The sequence below is a fragment of the Dama dama genome, chromosome 12 (assembly GCF_033118175.1).
Source record: "Dama dama isolate Ldn47 chromosome 12, ASM3311817v1, whole genome shotgun sequence".
NCBI lineage: Eukaryota > Metazoa > Chordata > Mammalia > Artiodactyla > Cervidae > Dama > Dama dama.
This window is the reverse complement of record NC_083692.1, coordinates 77,547,896-77,569,386: the sequence shown is the minus strand read 5'-3', so window position 1 is coordinate 77,569,386 and position 21,491 is coordinate 77,547,896. Positions and strand designations below refer to the sequence as shown.

At 40.7% G+C, this 21,491-nt stretch overlaps 1 protein-coding gene and 1 gene segment (V, D, J or C); one reads left to right on the top strand and one right to left on the bottom strand.

Moving 5' to 3' along the window:
• Positions 1-536: 536 nt before the first annotated feature.
• LOC133067009 (MLV-related proviral Env polyprotein-like) lies at positions 537-2,363 on the top strand. Its single transcript, XM_061158303.1, has one exon. The coding sequence runs from the start codon at positions 537-539 to the stop codon at positions 2,361-2,363; it is 1,827 nt and encodes a 608-aa protein (XP_061014286.1).
• A 4,166-nt stretch (positions 2,364-6,529) lies between these two features.
• On the bottom strand, positions 6,530-10,472 carry LOC133067371 (T cell receptor alpha variable 29/delta variable 5-like). The segment is given in 4 exon segments: positions 6,530-6,607; positions 9,553-9,621; positions 9,830-10,166; positions 10,338-10,472. Coding segments are annotated over 3 exon segments (411 nt in total).
• Between the last annotated feature and the right edge of the window lie 11,019 nt (positions 10,473-21,491).

Sequence of the window (21,491 nt, the reverse complement as noted above, 5' to 3'; positions counted from 1 at the left end):
TCCCCGCCTGCTACAACCTCGCTGGACGGGGCCCCATACTGTAATCCTCACCACTCCCACGGCAGCCAAACTGCTGGGACACGAGCCCTGGTATCACCTGACCCGGCTCAAACGAGCTCCCCCAGGTCTCCCAGAGACAGGGGTAGCCCCGGCCCAGGCCCCTCCTCCCAATCACTCCTACCGCTCCACCCTCACGGGGCCGACCAAACTGACCATCACCTGAACCCCTCTGTCATCAATCCCAAAATAATTGGGGGACCACATCCCGATATCCGATGCTGACCGGGCATCACCCGCTGTGGCTGCTAACTATCACAGCTCTGGCCATACTTTTTGCCATTGGATTAGCGGCTGCGGCCCCCTGTGATTGGTCCTCCACTCTTCGACTGTCCCTGGCCCTCACATACCTAGCCATCTGCTTCCTACTCCTGAGGCGCTATTCCCTTGGGACACCCTGACCTGGTTACCAGCTCCAACCCTACGAGACCCACGGGGCTGGTTGTCCGCCACACCCCCTTCACCCCAACCTCAGAACAATGCGGGACTCTCTACTCTGGGTTACTCTGGGGGTACTGGGGGTCCTGGAAAAAGGGGGACACACCTACCAAAACCCCCACCAGCCTTTTCAAGTCACATGGATCTTAAAAAATGGAGAGACCTACGAAGAGCTAAACCAGACCACAGACACCCAACCGAAAGATAAGTGGTGGCCGGACTTATATTTTAACCTTACAAAGTTAATCGAACAATCAGGATACTCCAAGTGTAGGGTCAGGTCTCTCGGGTTTTATGCCTGCCCGGGACATCAGCGAGAAAACATAAAAACCTGTGGGGGAATGGTGAGCCGCTACTGTAAATCCTGGGGCTGTGTCACTTCCAATGATGGGTATCGGAAGTGGTCGGTGACCAGGCCAGACCTGATCAATATGTCCTTCACGGGTCCTCTTCCAAAATCAGATTGGCAGGGACAACCCTCCAACCCAGGGCAATGCAGCGACCAGATCCAACTATCATTCACACAGCAGGGACGGACTGAAAATAGATGGATTTCCGGGCTGTCTTGGGGGGTAGTGATATATGATACCTATGGTACGGGAAGCAATAGTGCAACATTGTATGTTCAGCAAGTCCTACAACCCGCCCAGACCCATGTTATGGGGCCCAACCAGATTATTACCGCCCCCCCCCCCCGCCCCTCACCACAAGGGACAAATGCCGCAAATGTTGTGACCTCGCCTACCCCTACCCCCTCTCTTCAGCTAACCCAGACAGACCCACCAGAAACCCAAGAACCCCTGTGGGCCTTGATCAAAGAAACCTACGGGGCCCTTAACCACTCCAATCCTAATGCGACTCAATCCTGCTGGCTTTGCTACACCTCACACCCACCTTACTATGAGGCCGTGGGTTTAAATGCCACCTACAACTTATCCACTCTCTCTAACCCACCAGAGTGCTCTTGGGGAGACCGCAAGGTGGGCCTTACCATGAAACAAGTATGGGGTTCGGGGACCTGCTTAAGCACGGTTCCTACAGATACACAAACCCTGTGCGCCCAGACGGACAACGACACCAACTTCACCGATAAGACCTACGTCATTCCCGAAATCGGGGGGTGGTGGGTATGCTCAAGGACTGGGCTGACGCCCTGTCTCCATTTGGCTGTCTTCGACCAGAGCAGAGAATTCTGTGTCATGGTAGTGGTAGTACCCAAGATTACATACCACTCAGAAGAGGTCCTCTACAACTTTTGGGACCAAGATACCCCAGCTCCTAGACATAAGAGAGAGCCCATTACAGCTATTACTCTAGCAACGCTGTTCGCCCTGGGGGCAGCCGGAACGGGTACGGGCATTGCTTCCCTGACCACACAACATCAGGGCCTGATCACCCTGAGAGTCGCCATTGATGAAGACATTGCACGAATAGAAAAGTCTATGATGGCCTTAGAAAAATCCCTAACCTCTTTGTCAGAAGTGGTGTTACAGAACAGACGAGGCCTAGACCTGATTTTTTTACAACAAGGGGGCCTCTGTGCAGCCCTCAAAGAAGAGTGTTGCTTTTACGCAGACCATACAGGGGTAGTAAGAGAGTCCATGGCCAAAGTAAGAGAAGGACTAGAGCGCAGAAAGAGGGAACGGGAAGCCCAGCAAGGTTGGTTCAAATCATGGCTCCGAAACTCCCCCTGGCTGACCACCCTGCTCTCGACCTTAATGGGACCTCTCATAATCCTCTTGTTGCTCTTAACTTTCGGGCCCTGTCTCTTAAATAAGCTCTTGGCCTTTGTCAAACAACGGCTCAACACGGTTCAGCTGATGGTATTGCGACAGCAGTACCAAGGGCTTCCAACGGACACTCTGTGACAAAATTAACGGCAGACGCTCCCTGTCATCCCGGCCACACCCTACCCCTCGCCGCCCCCGTTCAGCAGGAAGAAGCCAGAGAGAACCGGCGCCCCTTGTCCTATAACTAAAAGGCCGGGATGAAAGGTCTGGGCATGCCCCGGGAAAGTGCTGCAAGGCAAATTCCGGAGGCTGGCTAAACTTCCAGGGGCTGGCCCCCTGCAGCCTGGTCCAATCAGGCACCAACACAGAGCCCTCGGACACTGACCACTGGTGTAGCCCGCACTTTCTTCCTTATATGAAAAGACCTGGCCTGGATGCCCGGCCCGGACTATAAAACCCCTCCCCACCCCTCATACCTTGCAGACTCCCTTTGTCTCCTCACTCACCCACCCCCGGGAGTTCTGCCCGAGAGCGGGGCTCAATAAAAGGCCTTTACTACCGGTCATTAGAGGCGGCTTTTTTTCTCCCGCGGCGTTTCCTAACATTTATAAGAGTATTCATTTCAAAGGAGCTATATTGATGTGGTCCACTCAAATCAGCCTCCTGAGGCAGAGAGCAAGGAGAAAGATTGGCGATTGTATGTGAGAGGCAAATGTAATACTTTGAGCTGACAATCTGTATCCAGTTGTCTATTCTTTCACTCACACCATACTTTTAACTTCATAATCTTAATATTTAAGGTAGACAAAGTACTTGTCTTGTTTTTTAAATTTCAGAGTGCTTTAAATAATCTTGACCTCTTAAAAATTACAACATTTTGAATTAACTTTTCCATTTCCACACACATACACAGAGATGAGACTGATGGGGACTTCATTGAATGTATTTATAAAATGTGAGAAGATTGACATTTTTGCCTCATCTTTTAATTCATTAACATGGTATATTCTCCCATTTATATGTGTGTGTTAATCACTCAGTCATGTCCAATGCTTTGTGATCCCATGGACGGTAGCCTCCAGGCTCCTCTGCCCATGGAATTCTCCAGGGAAGAATACTGGAGTAGGTTGCATTCCCTTTTCCAGGGGATCTTCCTGACCCAGGGATCAAACCTAGGTCTCCTGCATTGCAGGCAGATTCTATGCCAACTGAGCCACCAGGGACTCATTTGTATGCAACTATAAATTATTTTTTATAGTTTTATATGCTGTGGTATTGTAACTATATTTTACAAATTGAATCCTAAGTATATTGATTCTTATTTTTAGTACATTGATTCTTATGTTTTTGATAATATAAAAAATTTCATTTCTAATTTTAGTTAGTTGCATATAAAATATAATTTTAAATATTATATTACTAAACTGCTTTAGTAATTTGTATATTATTTTGTATTGTTTATATCACAATCATATTTGTGATATGATAGTCCTTGATTTCTAATTATTAAAACTTTTGTTTCTTTTTCTTTCCTTTCTACACTAGCTAGGATCCAGTACACTGTTTAACAGAAATAGTTCTATTTGGTTTCCTTGAAAGGATTTAACATTTCACCATTAAGTTGGGTATTTGCTTGATGTTTATAGCATATACCCTTTACCAAAGTGAAGAAGGTTTTCTTTTATTCATAAGTTGCTGGGAATTTCTTTCTTTATAATGAGAGAACACTGATTACACATTTAATACTTTTGTGTATTTTTTACTGATTGTGTATTGATGTTTTCATTAATGTGAATTATTACTTTGATTGATTTAAAGTGTTGAATAAGCGTACATAGAGCCCAACTTGGTTGTGGGTGCTTTTATATAAAATGTTAATTCCTTTTGCTAATATTTAATTTAAAAGTTTTGAATTTCTGTTCATTGAAAGACTCTGTCTTATACCTCGTAAAAAATTTATTCATTCAAGTTTTAGTGTCAAGACTGTGGTGTCCTTTTACAGTGCCTACTCCTTTTTTTCTGTATTTAGGTAAGTTTGGTACACAAGTTATGATAGCTTACGCTGTTATAATAAGCAACTCCAAATATCCATGGCTCAATGAAACAGTGATAATTCATTTTGAATCAAAGTGATTCTCTAGGTCAGCTATACTACATGTGATGACTAATGTTTTTACATTTGAACCTCTGTAAATATTGTATCAACACACAATTCAATAATCATCAGAGTCTGTGAAAGTAAAGGTTGAAATTTAAACTAGACAGTTAAATGCAACTATCATGAAGTGACACATGTCATTTCTATTCACATTTCTTTGGCTGAAGGAAGTCCTATGGCCCTGTGAGTCTTCAGGAGGCAATTCTTCTGCCTGGCTGGAGGAGAGGGAACTGGATAGAGTACTGATGAATAGGCATCATGTGCTCCATAGTTGAGCTCCCCACTTGTAACCAAGAACTCAGGTATTTCTTCTCCAAGGAAGATAGCTTAGAACCCCTGTTCAGTCACCCCTTTTGAGCAAAAGCAGGGTCTCTAATTGAGACCCTGTAGTTTTCATCAGATGCCTCTTGGTGTGAAGATCTATGAAAAAACAAATAAGCAGAAAACAAACAAGCGAAGAAAGACAAGTAAGCTCCACATACTAAGTATACCATTACAGAGAAGACATTGGATTATATCATTCCAAGTTCTCTTGGGAAGAAAAGAGACACAGTGATGATCTGAAGCAAGTCTATGGTCCCAGGAGGAACTGCTTGGGGCATTTCTTGCCCTATTTTGATGAGACTCTGTGTTTCATGTGAGGAGCTAGCTTGCTCATTGCTTTTCACATTCTCTGACTTAGCGCTCAAGGATATTCTTCTCCAGTATCTCCTTTGGCTGCATCTTAAGGACCGTCACTTCCTTACTGGTAAACAGGCTTCTCAGTCTTCTCTACCTGGGTTTGTTAAGAGCTGAAGAAATGCAGTTGACTTTCAAACATCGCAGGAGTCCAGGGTTGGGGGATAACCCTTCACAGAGTCGAAAAACTGTGTGTAACTTGTAGTAGGTCCTCCTTACACATGATTCCTCCATTATCTGAGGTTTTGTGCCCACAGTTCAGTCAGTCGAGGATCATGTAGTACTGTTGTATTTATTTTTGAAAAAAAGCTGTGTATAAGTGGACCCCCAAGGTTCAAATCCACGTGATTTGTTCACGGTTTAACTGTATTGTGAATCCATAATAACCATAGTTTGTTTTAGGCAAAACTGATTTTGACCATCCAGGTCTTTCAAAAGATTGGTAACTTATTTATTTGATTCCAAAAAAGTCTTATATTTATGTGTTTAATTTTTTAAATAAAATACACATATATACTATACAAGGTAATCAGATGCATTAATATATTTGTGACAAGTGTTAAAATCAGGATGATATTGGAGGAGAAAGTGAATTTTTTTTAGAATACTTTTTAATTTTTTGGCTGTGCTGGATCTTCATTGTCTTGTGCAGGCTTCTCTAGTTGTGCAAAGGGGCAACTCTCTGGAGGCGATGCCTAGACTTCTCACTGCAGGGGTTTCTCTTGGTGTGAAGCACTGGCTCTAGGGCGATGCTCAGTAGTTGTGCTGAACGGGATTAGCTATCCTGCTCCACGTGGGGTCCTCCGGAGCCAGGGAGCGAACCTGTCACCTGCATTGGCAGGTGGACTCTTTACCATGGAGCCACCAGGAAAGCCCACGAATGGTTTGTACTACAGCTTCAGATCTGAATATCCAACAATTTAAGACTTAGAAACTACTGATTTCCCCAGAAAAAGTGGGTGCATTCAATCTGGTTGTTTAGAATTTTGTGATTTATTTTAACCCAAGGAACAAACATAGTATGTGGGCATCTCAGGAAATAGTACAGTTTCATACACTGAGTTCAAATAAGGGAACATATTTTATAGAAGAAAAGTTTACATTAGAAGGTCTCAACTGTGCTACCACAGTGCCTGCCTTCTTCCTGTCTGTGGTTCATGGGATTTTCCTAACCCTCTGAACAGGTGGCTGCCTTAATACAGCTCTAAGGTTTTTGATTATCTGCTACTATCATTTCTATCACTGTGGTATTCCGAGAGAGCACAGAAATACTTCGCTGAGTCAGCCAGGTACAAGGAAGAGATGGTGAGGCTGATGAATTTTTTTCCCTTTTGAAAGTTTACAGAGTAGCGATCCCTCCTTGCATTTGCTTTATTATCATCCTGAAAAATAAGGAATTCCATCCTTCCATCAGGAAACTGCCTGTACCAGTACAAAGTATACCTATACCGAGAGGTTTGATATGTGCAGTCTATGGTCGCAGCTTCTCCTTCCCGCGCTGTTACTGTAGTCTGAGCTTGAGTTACTGTGTCAGCCATGCTGGATCCTGTGGAAAAAGGAGAAGACAGGGTTGGTCTCTGAAATGACTCAGGGATCATGAGGGCTCGGTTAAGTTACGACACAGGGACAAGACAAGGGTCACCTAGTTGTTCATTTCCCCGCCTCTTTTCCCTCTGACCCCCCTGCCGGTCACAGCTTGCACAGGGCCACCCTTCAGCTCTAAGAGGAGGCTGAGGGTCCAGGCTCAGGGCCACACGTACTGAAGCCAAAGGCGGCCATGAGCACCCACAGCAGGCCCGGGCGGAGCAGGACGGACGCGCTTCTCTGGTGGGAACTGCTCCTGTTCTTACTGCGCACAGACCCGCCCTTCTCTGAGCAGCTGAGTGCGGAGTCCCCGCGGCTTTCAGATGATTCCACCGCAAACAGGAAGTGATTTGCATAATAAGGGCGTTCCGTTCAATTTATTCAGAGACTGAAACATCTACCCCACCACCAAACACTGTTTTGCTTTGATGTTTCCTGGAGGAATACCTTTAAAAAAATGACTATTGTACCTAGCAAGTTACAGGAATGAAGTTTAATTATCTTTTTGTTATTGAATTCTTGCTTAATACCATTGTGATCAGAGACTGTATTCTGAATGACTGAAATCTTTTGAAATAATTAAGCCTTGCTTGAAGATCCAGAGTAGAGTCAACTTTGATAAATATTCCATATGCATTTGAAAATAATCTGTATTATGTTGTTCTGGATTAAAGTATTCTATATATGTAAACTAGGTAAAAAATAGGTAATTGTCTTTGATAAGTAGAGAATATTTTCTCTCTACTTGAGGGAATATTGAGAGGTGTGTGTTAATGTCCTGCCACAGGGGTTGTATATTTGCTTATTGATTATTTTAGAATCAATAAATTCTACAAGTTTAATTTTGCTGATTAACTCTTTGATTAATGTTGGATGTAGTTTGAAGCTATGCTATTATGTGCATGCACATAAACATAGAATTGTTTCTATCTTCCTGGTAGAGTGTGTACTGAATCATTTTGAAGTGCTGTTCTGTTTTCTTAGTAACAATTTCCATTTTAATGTCCACTTTATCTGATATTAGCATAGCTACTCAGTTTTCTTTTGGTTAGGGACTCCACATCAAATGTCTCATTATTCATATGCAAAAGAATGAAGTTGTATCTCTCTATCACCTACTATATTAAAGAGTTAACCTGAAATGAATCAATGACTTCTATATACAATTTTAAACTATCGAACTCCTAGGAGAAATCATAGATGTAAATTGTTGTGATCTTGAATTAAACTATGGTTTTTGAAATATTACAGCAATGCACAAGTAACTAAAAATGTAGATAAATTAGGCTTCATCAAAATTGCAAACCTTCTGTTTCAAAGAACAGTATCAAGAAAATGAAAAAGACAACACACAGAGTGGGGAAAACTATTTGCAAATTATGTCTATTAAGGCCTGAGTATTCAGAATACATAAAGAACACATATAACTCAAGAATAAAAATACAAATAACTCGAAGAAATTTTTTATTTTAATCGTATTTTTTTTTTTTTTTAACTAGGGTTCTGAGGACAGTGGGAATACATGTAAGAAGTAATGTTACTTTCCTGTACACACAATAGATGGGCTTCCCTGGTGGTTCAGGTGGTAAAGAATCTGCTGGCAATGCAGGAGTCAATCCCTGGGTTGGGAAGATCCCTTGGAGAAGGGAATGGAAACCTACTCCAGTGTTCTTGCCTGGGAAATCCCATGAACCCAGGCTATGGTCCATGGAGTCGAAAAGACTCAGATATGACTGAGTGACTAACACATTGTCTTCTTTTTTAATACACTATAGATACATTCAGTATATGCCCTTTTGTATAATTTTAAAATTTTATACCATATGCATTTATTTATTCAAAAATCAAAGAATAATTTGTATTAAAGTTGTTTCACTACCAACCTACTGATGGGATGGTAGCAAAAGGTCATACAAATAGACAATGGAAGTTAGAATATAAAGTGTCAAGATATCTTTTATTAGCTAACAGACTCATTTCATTACTACTCAGTTGTAGGAAAGGAGATTTTCATGTAGGTAAATTTTCACCATGTAGATCAATAAGTTTGAAGTTGTAAACTACTTGCAGTTTTGATTAACTGACAACCTACTGAAGACCTCTGATTTACTAAACCTTTGGGATATTTTCCACATCCTTTAAATTCATATGGATCATATAGTCATCCTAGAATGACCTTGGCCTGGTTCTTCCCGCTCAACATTGAACTGCATCCTGAATGTTCAATGCCCTATATCCATCTCAGCAGAGAGTAAGAATGGCTACCAATAATAAGGTCTTTGCAGCTGACAAACTTTATGAGATGTTTGTATTTATTATTATGATTCACAGGACATCAACATTTACTTGTGGACAATATGTCAAATATTGAATGTCATTCAGGGAGAGAGTACACAGCAAATGATTTGCTGAGGCATTGCCCAGAAGTACTTATAAGTGAAGAAGAGAGTAAACAAATGTGATTTGCAATATGCACATTCTCAAATACTTTACATGGAAAGGTTCATTTACCTAAGGCCTTCACAGGTGGTGACAGAGGCAAAGAACCCACCTGCCAATGTAGGAGACATATAAGAAACACAGTTTTGATCCCTGGGTTGGGAAGATCCCCTGGAAGAGGGCATGAAATCCACTCCAGTATTCCTGCCTGGAGAATCCCATGGACAGAGGAGCCTGGAGGGCTACAGTTCACAGGGTTACAAAGAGTCGGACACAACTGAGTGAGTAACACACACACAGTTACCCAGAAACAATAATCATGTATTATATTGCCCATTTTATACAAAACTGAAGCACATGGCTACTGATACTCAAAGGCACACCAGCATCCACTGGTGAAACTTGCAGTGGGATCTTGTTCCCTATCCTGAACACACTTTTCCCTGGAATACAAGCGTAACAAGGTACCTCATTCCAGGAGCAAGTCAGAACAAAGCATCGTCGATGACTGAAGTTCAGCTGACCCACAGCCTCTCTCTGGAAGTAAAAAAGGAAAATGGTTAGATTCCTGGACACCCAGGAGCCCATGGAATGTGCTTAACCCATTTGTGGAACTTGCCACCTATTGGTCTTTGAAGCTCAGCTGCCTCACCCACTTTAAGGCACAGCTGCTCACGCTGCCGTGTATAATGGGGAACAAGCGTGTGTGCCTCTGAGTCTGAGTCCCCAGAGCACGTTTGCGTACAGGCTGCAGGTGCCTGGGGAGCACTGTGTGCCGGCTGCGCAGAGGTACAAGGCTGAGTCTCCAGGCTGGGAGGCCGAGATGTGCAGAGAGAGGTGTTTGGCACTTCTGCTGTGGAAGACTGTGAACCTTCCATCCTCATTTTTCTCCAAAACGGAACCTATTGATATCAGGAATGTGGGACTTTTTGCTGGGTAGACTCTGTACCAATGGAAGTAATTAAACATAATGTCATCATAGTCACAGTTCAGAATAGAAATCCCTCCTTCTGTCACACTCAGGGACCGAGGATTTTGCTTAACCTGCTGCTGGTCACCATTCTTCTGTTGACTCTTCACCCCTGTTTGGAAAGAGAGTAACAGATTTCAAATTTTATTCTTAAAATTTCCCCAGAAAACCATTATGAGCCAGAAGATATATTGAAATAAGAGTCCCCAATTATCTCATCTCCCAGCCTTGCATTATTCTTGGAGTTTTTCTACTATATTTAAACTTCCTGCCCACAACTCACAGTCAGACTGGAGCCACAGAATAAACAACAATGTTCCTAGGAGTTTACTCATTTCTCCTACAAAGACTCAGGTCATCCTCTTTCCTGCCCAAGCAAACATAAATCTGACTGCCATTTCCTCCACTTCATTTATTTCCTTCCACTGAGTCTTCACATATGAACAGCCCTGTTTTTAACCAAATTTATGTTTATGAAAGGAAGCACTGCACCCTTTCGACCACATGCAGAAAATTCCTAAAAATGCATTTCTGTGTTTCTTAAAGATCAGTTTGCAATCCCTTCCCTATAAAAACACTAAAATCAGAGTTTGTAAGAGAAAGAAAGGTTTTCAGAGATCATATTATATATATGTACATATATATGTATAGAAAGAAAGAAAGTGAAGTCACTCAGTCGTGTTCGACTCTTTGCAACCCCACGGATTATAGCCTACCAGGCTTCTCTGTCCATGGGATTTTCCAGGCAAGAGTACTGGAGTGGGTTGCCATTTCCTTCTCCAGGGGGTCTGCCCGACCCAGGGATCAAACCCTGGTCTCCTGCATTGTAGACAGATGCTTTTACTGTCTGAGCCACCAGGGAAGATATATATATATGTAGAGAGAAAGCAAGTAGAAAATAACTGAGAATACAGAGAATTAGTGAAAGAAAGTGGTCACTCAGTCGTGTCCAACTCTTTGCGATCCCAAGGACTGTAAATTTCCAGGTTCCTCTGTCCATGGGATTTTCCAGCAAGAATATTGGAGAGGGTTGCCATTTCCTTCTCCAATACAGAGGATTATGTTAGGTCAAATGAGCGGCACTTTGCCAATTGGTGTTTTTACACAGGCACCTTATTTAAAATACTAAATGTTTCTTGTCTTGGGGGACAAGAAACATATGATGGTCTATCTAATACAATGGTTACAAATATATAACAATGGCAGTTTGAAATCTTTGTTTTCAATGCAGTTGCATTCTACATGGTCTTCAGAGGTGCAGTATTTGTTCTGGTTAAATAAATGCCACAAGGCAATTCAATCTGATGTAAATTCTGGGCATCTCTCTTAAAAACACAAACCACCACAATAAAATTTACCCTCTGCATTAAATCACCCTTTGAACTAAATTATCTCTCTTAGAATTTGGATGAGATCATTTAATGTGTTCCATATTCTCAAATGACAAAAAATACACAATCCTGTAAAGTCTATAGAAAGAATGAGGCAATAGTGTTGAAAGGTACCAGAAGATGCCACAAAGATAGCATATTTGTCTTCAGTCTAGCTTCACATCTGGTTGTCTTCACAGCTTAATCCAATGTGAGAGGCAAGGAGACACTCCTGTGCTCTCACTCCTAAATCAGCTGGGCAAGTGATGATCGCAGGTGAGGATAATTCCCCGAAGAGCTGTTCTATTGTGTGTTCTATGATGCAGCTAATAATATACAGAACTCTGGATTATTTTGTCTTCTTCTGAAAGAATGCTAGATTTGTTAAATTATCCCTTAGAATCTGTTGAGGCTTACTTTAATCTCTTTTAGAGCAGAGTTTTTTTTTTTTTTTTACCCCAGTTTTCTTTTAAATTAGAATTTAGCCCTTACCCCTAGCCTGCAGGCCTTGTTCTAGAGACTCCATTGAAAGGTCAAAGCATTTGCCAACATTCTTTACTCTGGAAAGGCCAGGGCTCTTACATCTTCCCAGTACTGTGCAGTCTCTGATCTCTCCTTAGAGTTTTTAGACCCTCAAAGGCTGTTTCCTGCCAGCTCTATCCATGTCTCTCTGCACGTGCAGCTTGTGTGTAGGCTCAGAAGATCCCCTCTACAGATTTTAAGATTCTTTATATGAGGCTCACTTCTCTCCAGTACCTTTTCCCTCAGAGTCCAGTGATGTTACCAGCCCTAACTCTGATCTCTGTTTCCTGCAAACAGCAAGCTGTCACTCTGCTGGGGCTCCAGGTCCTTGTGCTGAAGGTTTAGAAAGTCCCCCCAGGAGATGCCTTGTGAATGTGGGGGTCGTTCTGCAGGTTTTCTTTCTCCTACAAACTATAAACTTTCACTGTCTATGCTCCTTGGAAACAGTTGTTTCATACTTTTCCCAGTTTTAGAGTGGTTTACACTTAGAAGATAATTCCAGTATCAGCTATATATAAGAACCAAAAGTAGATTTTTCTCTTAAGATAGCATGTTTTTATGCATTTCCTCCATTTTTTCCCCTCTAGTTTTATTGAAAGAATTTACATACTGCTCTGCATCAGGGTGTACAATATACTGATTTGACTTATGTCATGAAATCATTGCCAGAATAATTTTAGTGAACATCCATTATCTTGTATAGCTACCAAATTAAATTAACAAAAGCTTTCACAATTAGAAATCAAGGACTATCATATCACAAATATGATTGTGATATAAACAATGCAAAATAATCTACAAATATATTACATTATTAAAGCAGTTTAGTCATATAATATTAAAATTTTTATAAATTTTAAAATTTTATATGCAAATAACTAAAAATTAGAAATGAAATTTTAAAAAATATTAATTTATTCCCCTCTCATTCTCCCTTATAATGAGAATTCATAGGATTTACTCTCTTAACTTTCATGTAAAACAAACAGCAATGTTAATTATATTTATGTTGTATATTACATTCGTAGTACTTATTTATTTATAGCTGGAACTTTGTACCTTTTGACTGCCTTCATCCAATTACCTCTCCCTCCAGCCCCTGCCCCCTACTAACTATAAATCTGATCTCTTTTTCTATGAGTTTGATTGTTTGTTTGTGAAGTATATAACTGATCTATAATGCCAAGCTAGATCATATAATGCCAATACATTTTATACAACGTAGTGATTCAGTATTTCAAAATGATCACAAGTCTTGTCACCATCCAAAGATATTATACATAATAATTGATTATATCCCCTCCACTATTCATTTCATATCTGTGACTCATTTATATTGCTGCTGGAAGTTTGTAGCTCTTAATCTCCCTCATCTACTCCCTTCCTCCTCCTCATTCCCATCCCTCTGGCAATGCCTATTTTTTCTCTGCATCCATAACCCTGTTTCTGTTTTGTTACATTTGTTCATTTGCTCTGTTGTTTGCATGTAAGTGAAATCACACAGTATTTGTCTCTCTGTCTGGCTTATTTCACTATTTCCTCACTTTTAAAGGCAACTGTCATTTTTATTTCAGTCAAATAAATGTATTTTGCGTATGTATATTTATGAGTTTTGTGCAGCTTATTTAAAAATGTTCTCTGCATTTAAAAGGAATAGGGTCTCTATCTGGGAGAAGGCGAGGGTGGGATGTTTAGAGAGGAATCGGGTGGAGAGGGAGGTGGGAGCGGGGATTGGGATGGGGAAGACGTGTAAATTCATGGCTGATTCATATCAATGTATGACAAAACCCACTGAAATGTTGTGAAGTAATTAGCCTCCAACTAATAAAAAAATTAAAAAAAAAAAAAAAAAGGAATAGGGTCTCTAGAGAACTAATACTCCTTATCATTAATTACTTTTGTGAATTTTTTTCATGGCTCTCAATGCAATTACCACCTGTCTGTACACCCTGAGTATGTAGATGTGCTTAGTGAATTTTGTTCCCCATATCCTTCACCTTATCACATTGTAATATTAAAACTATTCACTCCAAGAACTATTATATTTTATTTTAAGTCTCCCACCACATAAAGAGTCACCCATGCAGTGTTTTGTCACTTGAAAATTACATTTTAGGTCTTAAATTATCCATGATCTGCCTTGTTTCACACATACATATGCTTTTTCCTCAAATTGGAGCACTTTCCACCCCCAACCCTGTTTTGTCCTTTAGCCTGATCAACTTCTATTAATCTATTAGTTTTCAAGCTGAGATTCCATATAATTCAGGAAGCTGTCTTTGACTGATATCTATTTGTATTTATAACACTTATTTTGGGACAGTATGATAACAAAAATGGGTTCCCCACAGGATACATATTCAAAAAGGGAAGGAACTCACTATTTATTGGGAGCTCCTTATCTAGTACCTAACACATATTAAATGCATATTTGTTGAATGATTGAATATGTGAACTCTGTGAGTAATGGTGTGTGGAGAATAACGTCTGCAGCTGAGGATTCTTGAAAAATGTACAAAGATGGTGACTCATTTTCTAAAGAGGAAATTGCATACTATTGACTGGAAATTAGCTTTTTTCTAATGGTCTTCCAAAACATAAAAGAGGATAATGATATAAATGATATTAGTAAATACTATTGAATATGAACAAAATTAACAATTAGATGCACTGTAAGAAGTTGAAACAAAAATAAGTGAAGGATTACAGATCCTTAACTGCTCTTTCTTTGACACTTTCAGTTCAGTTCAGTCGCTCAGTCATGTCTGACTCTTTGTGAATCCCATGGGCTGTAGCATACCAGTCCTACCTGATCATCACCATCTCCCAGAGCTTGCTCAAACTCATGTCCATCAATTTGGTGATGCCATCCAACCATCTCATTCTCTGTCTTCCCCTTCTCCTGCCCTCATTCTTTCCCAGCATCAAGATTTTTTCCAATGAGTCAGTTCTTTGCAGCAAGTGGCCAAAGTATTGGAGCTTCAGCTTCAGCATCAGTCCTTCCAATGAATATTCAGGACTGATTTCCTTTAGGATTGACTGGTTTAAGGTTTGACTTTCTATGATTTTCCTTCATACATGAGAATAACATGGGTTATGAATAAACAGCCTTCAGGCTGAATATACCCATCTTAACACAGAGCTTTATAACTAGCTTTAAGATTTGCGAACTGGAATTACTGAATCACTGATTCTTTGATTTAGGGATTAGGAGGTTAGGGATAGTTCTATTTAGGAAATGAAAGAGATAGTTACTAGGTTGAATATTCATTAGCACCTCGAATTTTTTTTGAAAGTGAGATCAGTTTGATTTATCCAGAGTCACTTCTTAATACCATATTAGGTGTGAGTAAAAACATTCAGACACCTCTACCTAATATTGGGTTTGGGGACTGCAGACACACATCTGGGTTCAGACTTCAGGTGCCTGGGAAGCCCTGTGTCGCTGCAACACAAGATATGTGGCTGAGTCTCTGGTCTGGTGTGCAGAAAGTTCTGCCCTACCTTCATATTAATTGTGGCTCTTAGTTTCTTCTGCTCCTTTTATTCCTATTTAAGTGTATTTAAAAAGAAAAAGAGAGCTTTTCCCAGGGTTCTGTCTGTACCAGTGTGAGCTATAAAAAGATATTGAAGAGAAGGTGAGACTGGTGCTTCCATGCCCTTAGAGATGGAGGGATCAAGGGTTCTGCTCTACACTGAACCAGCTGCTCACTTCTGTCCAGAAAAACAGAATCAGATAGGAAAGAGTTGATCAATGTATAGATTTTACCTAGTTACAGAGATCTCCAGAAGACCTGCTTATGTGCCTACTCTGCAGTGTCAAGTTGTAGTTCTATAGAAATGCTTTCTGGAGGAATCAGGAGATGCAAGATAATGATATTTCAATTCTAATCACATTGGGCATCTGCTCCCACTCAGGGGGTTGGGTCCTCAACTCCGGTTTTGGGTAAAGGCTGCAGGTGTCTGCAGAGCACTGTGTCTCCACAGCACAGAAGTAAGGGCTGAGTTCTCAGGCTGGGAGTCTCTGATGTAGAGTTGACTGTAACGCTCCTTGCTATTTATGATGGATTTCAGTCTTTCTTTCTGCTGCGTTCCTGAAGCTATGTAAAACAAGGAGATGAGGCATCTATCAGGATTTTGTTGGAACCACTGCACACTGGTCATGGAAGTAGAATAATTGCATATCAGAGAGGAATTTCTCCCCTCTTGGAGAGTCAGAACCCCAGGACTCTGCTCCACCTTCATCTGCACTCTGAGCCCTGTTGAAAAAGAGAGAAATAGGCACAGGTGAGGGTCCCTGAACAATGACTGTGGCTGTTTGCAAATGGAGGGCATTTTTCTCTAGTTTCCATCCTCATGGTGGAGGATACAACCCAACAGACTCATGTTATCACTTCCTCCATCTTCCCCTCCACTATGTTCCTTTCTAAATTCAAGTGTGATGTTTCTTCATGTTCCCCCAGGATGTTCTTAACTCACAGCAAATCTGTATCCACAGGAGACTCAGCAAGACTCTTCTTTGTGTCTTCATGATTCTTTACTCTTTTGTACAAGGACACACTTTGATGTCAAGTTCCTTTAAATATTGGTATTTATCATATCTTGAAAATGGGACTGATTCTGTTCCTGTGCCTGATTGCTTCCATGAGAGATTCAAGTGTCATCACTCAGCTGTGTAGTGGGAGCTCCACCCATCTATGGTTTAGTCCTTCTACACACTGTGGTCTGTGAGCTTTTATGTGTGTCTGCTGGGTGTAAGGGAAGCGCTATATTTTCAGGGTTTAAAAGTCTTTTTTTTTCTGTAGACTCTGGGTGTATGTAAAATAATTTCTGTTAATGATTAGGGAGACAGTATATTAGAGGGGGAATAAAAGAAATTATTTCTATGTCTATAAAGAGCCATAGGTAAAATATATTGATCAAGCTGAAATCTGAGACATGATCAGATTGGGAAACTCTTCTGGGTTGTGATAACATATATATGGAATATTATTGTTGTTCAGTTGCTAAGTCATGTCTGACACTTTGCGACCCCATGGACTGCAGCATGCCAGGCTTCCCTGTCCTTCACTATGTCACAGAATTTGCTCAGACTCATGTCCATTAAGTCAATGATACTATCCAACCGTCTCATTCTCTGTTGCCCCCTTCTCCTCCTGCCCTCAACCTTTCCCAGCATCAGGGTCTTTTCCAATGAGTTTGCTCTTCGCTTTAGGTGGCCAAGTATTCAAGCTTCACCTTCAGTATCAGTACTTCCAATGAATATTCAGGGTGTATTTCCTTTAGGATTGGCTGTTTTGGTCTCCTTGCTGTCCAAGGGATTCTCAAGAGTCTTCTCCAACATCACATTTCAAAAGCATCAATTCTTCCATATTCAGCCTTCCTTAGTGTTCAACTCTCATGTCCGTACATGACTACTGGAAAAACCATAGTTTTGACTATATGAACCTTGGTCAGCAAAGTCATGTCTCCACTTTTTAATACACTGTCTAGGTTTGTCATAGTTTCCCCCCCCCCCCCCCCCCAAGGAGCAAACATCTTTTAATTTCATGGCTGCAGTCACCATCCGCAGTGATTTTGGAGTCCAAGAAAATAAAGTCTATTACTGTTTCCATTGTTTCCTCATCTATTAACCAAAAAGTGGTGGGATCTCAGATGCCATGATCTTAGTTTCTTGAATGCTGAGTTTTAAGCCAGTATTTACTTTTGAAAAGGATCCTGTATAAGTAAACCCACACAGTTCACACCCATGTGGTTTGTTCAAGGTTCAACTGTATTGTGAATTTCTAATGATCATTGTTTTAGCCAAAGCTGTTTTTTGGCCATCCGGGTTTTTAAAAAGATTAGATGCCTTCTTATCTATTTGATTCTAGTAAAAATTGTATATTTACATATTTACAATTTTTTACAAAATGTACACATATACAAATCAATAAAACACATTATATTTGTGAGAACTGCTAAAATCAGCATACTATTGGAAGATAAAGTGAGTTTTCCTGCAACTTCAGATCTGAAAATCCAACAACTCAAGAATTAGGAAACCACTTCTGATTTTTCTGAATAAGTAGATTCACTCAATCTAGCTGTTTAGGAACAATTTGAAAAGCACTTTGAGATTTATTTTCACCCCAGATACAAACACAATACCTAGGAGTCTCAGGAAGCAGTGTTGTTGCATACACTGAGTTCAAAGGGAAAATGCTTTATAGAAGGAAAGTTGACATTAGAAAGTCTCAACTGTGCTACCGCAGTGCCTGCCTTCTTCCTGTCTGTGATCATGGGATTTTCCTAAGCTCTGAGCAGGTGGCTGTCTTAATCGAAGTCATGTTTTGATTATTCTCTACTGTCATTTCTGTCACTCTGGTATTCCCAGAGAGCACAGGAATACTTTGCTGAGTCGTCCATTTATAAGGAAGAGACAGTAAGGCTGATGGATTTTTTTACCATTTGGAGGTTCCGGTAGTAGTGATACTGCTTTTCATTTGGCATGTTGTCAAGCCGATGAATAAAGAAAACCATCCCGCCACTGGGCTGTTTGTATCAGTACAAAGTGTATCTCCTCTGAATGGTTTCATATGTGCAGTCCACGGTCAAAGCTTCTCCCTCCCGACTGTTGCTGTGGTTTGTGCTTGGGTTACTTTGTCAGCCATGCTGGATCCGGGGGGAAAAGGAGAAGGCAGGGCTGGTTTTCCAAAATGTCTCAAGGGTCATGAGGGTTGGATGAAGTTATGACACAAGGACCAAGAAAAGGATCACCAGGTGTTCATTTGCCCACTTTTCTTCCCTCTAACACCCCTGCTACTCACAACTTGCACAGGGTCACCCCTGAGCTCTAAGAGAAGCTGAGGCCCCATGTTTAGGGCCACACATACTGAAGCCAAAGACGGCCATGAACACCCAGAGCAGACCAGGAAGATCATGACAGACATTCTTCTCTGGTTGAAATTAGTCTTGTTACTGCCACAGAGACCAGTCCTTCCTGAGTAGCTGAGTGCGGAGTTCCTCCAGCTTTTAGACATTTCTGCCCCAAACAGGAAGTACTGTTCATAAGGAAGATGTTCCATTCAGTCTATTCAGAATGAACCACCTCAAACCACTGTTCTGCATTGATGTTTTTCTGGAGAAATACCTTTGAAAAATGGCTATTGTATCTAGCAAGGTACAGGAATGAAGTTTCATTATCTTTTTGTTATTGAATTCTTGTTTATTGCCATTGTGATCAGAGACTATATTCTGAACGACTGAAAATTCTTTGAAGTTGATTAAGCCTTTTTTTAAGAGCTAGAGTCAACTTTCATAAATATTATGTGTGGGTGTGAATATAATCTATATTCTGTTTTTTTGGGGTAAAGCATTTTATTAATATCTACTTAAGTAAATAATAGTAATTGTGCACTATTAATAAAGATAAACATAAATAAAAACAGAAACATCTTCATTTAGATAAAAACAAATTTGCATTAATCTTATACTATCTTAATGGAATGTGGGAGGTTCAAAGATGACAAGATGAGAGGTTTATCACCAGGTCTATTACCTCCCATTGTGATCACGATGGTTGTTGTAATGGCAATGAGAAGCTCTTGTTCCAGTTCTTTATGAGATCTGCAGTCTCAGCCTTAATTGTATTTTCATTTCCTTGAGAATTCCTTCAATATAGTTGTATCCCCTAAGGGAGAATAGGCCAGCAAACAGTGTATGAGGGTGACACTAACCACTGGGATAAACATGGTGTGCAATTCTGGATCACCAATTTGACATTGTGTTGCTATATTGAAATAAATAAGGTTATAGTACAGAATAGAGTGTAACACATGAGTTTCATTAACATGAAATTTCAAAGAAATTTTATACATATGGAGGACCATATCTCTCAGCCCTCTAAGAATACATCCTTACTTTCTCAGATTGTTAATGGCAATTTGTAGGGAAATTTTAAAAAACACTCAGGTTACTAAGATATATGTCATATATGTCTAAAGTGTGCTAACTGGAACAACCTAAGTAATACCACTTCTGTGTGTTCCAATTTGTTTGTTCAAATGATGTTCTAATTGGCATTGCTAAGCCAGAAAATCAGGAGTAGCAAATGCATGTAGTGAGCTTTTTAGGAAGAAAATTGTGCCATAAAGGTGGATTGTTTTTATTTTAAGTTATAAAGGAGGAGTCATATCAAACAGAAATCCCAGTAAAATAAAATGAAGTAACTATCAGTTCAGTTCAGTCACTCAGTCATGTCCGACTCTTTGCGACCCCATGAATCACAGTACGCCAGGCCTCCCTGTCCATCACCAACTCCCGGAGTTTACTCAAACTCATGTCCATCGAGTTGGTGATGCCATCCAGCCATCTCATCCTCTGTCGTCCCCTTCTCCTCCTGTCCCCAATCCCTCCCAGCATCAGAGTCTTTTCCAATGAGTCAGCTCTTCGCATCAGGTGGCCAAAGTATTGGAATTTCAGCTTCAACATCAGTCTTTCCAATGAATACCCAGGACTGATCTCCTTTACGATGTACTGGTTGGATCTCCTTGCAGTCCAAGCAACCCTCAAGAGTCTTCAACAACACAGTTCAAAAGCATCAATTCTTCAGCGCTCAGCTTTCTTTACAGTCCAACTCTCACATCCATACATGACCACTGGAAAAACCATAGCCTTGACTAGATGGGCCTTTGTTGGCAAAGTAATGTCCCTGCTTTTTAATATGCTATCTAGGTTGGTCATAACTTTCCTTTCAAGGAGTAAGCATCTTTTAATTTCATGGCTGCAATCACCATCTGCAGTGATTTTGGAGACCAGCCCCCCAAGAAAAGTCTGACACTGTTTCTACTGTTTCCCCATCTATTTCCCATGAAGTGATGGAACAAGATGCCATGACCTTAATTTTCTAAATGTATTCAGAAGTAACTATAGGGCCCTGCTCTCAACTGCAGGAAACTGACAGTTCCAGGACTGCATACATTGTCCCTCGGGAGAGATTTTTGGAATCAAAGAAGATGTAGCTCATTTACCTGATAGGATCAGGAGCAAAATGACCCAGTTTTCACCATTTTCTGATATAGAGTTTGGGGAAGTGGGTACAAAGTGTGACCTACCTCTGGGCCCCAGGTCAGTGAGCAATGACCATGAGAAAATTTGGTCAGTGGCACTTAATGAAAGGAAGAGGGTGGAGGCTAGGACTGACTACATAATGGGCGAGTGGCTTCAGTGTCTCTGGAGTGGCCGTGGATCTCCTGTGCCTCCGCAGAATTCATGTTCTCAGAAGCGTTACTTGATGGGAATTTTTCTGCCTCTCAGTTTTCTTATCAGCAAAATGAAGATAATTATATCTCCATTTGATGCCTTCTACTATATTAAATCTAAATGAATATGGTTCTTTAAATGTGTATTGTACACCATTATTTCCATGATTGTTATGAAAATGAAATCCATCTTACATAACAGATGCTGCCAATTATTGTGCGTAGTGACAAGCAAAAGAATCTTTATCCTTTTTCCTTCTTATAGTATTTTCCTTCTGAACAAATTTGAATAAAAATGTATTT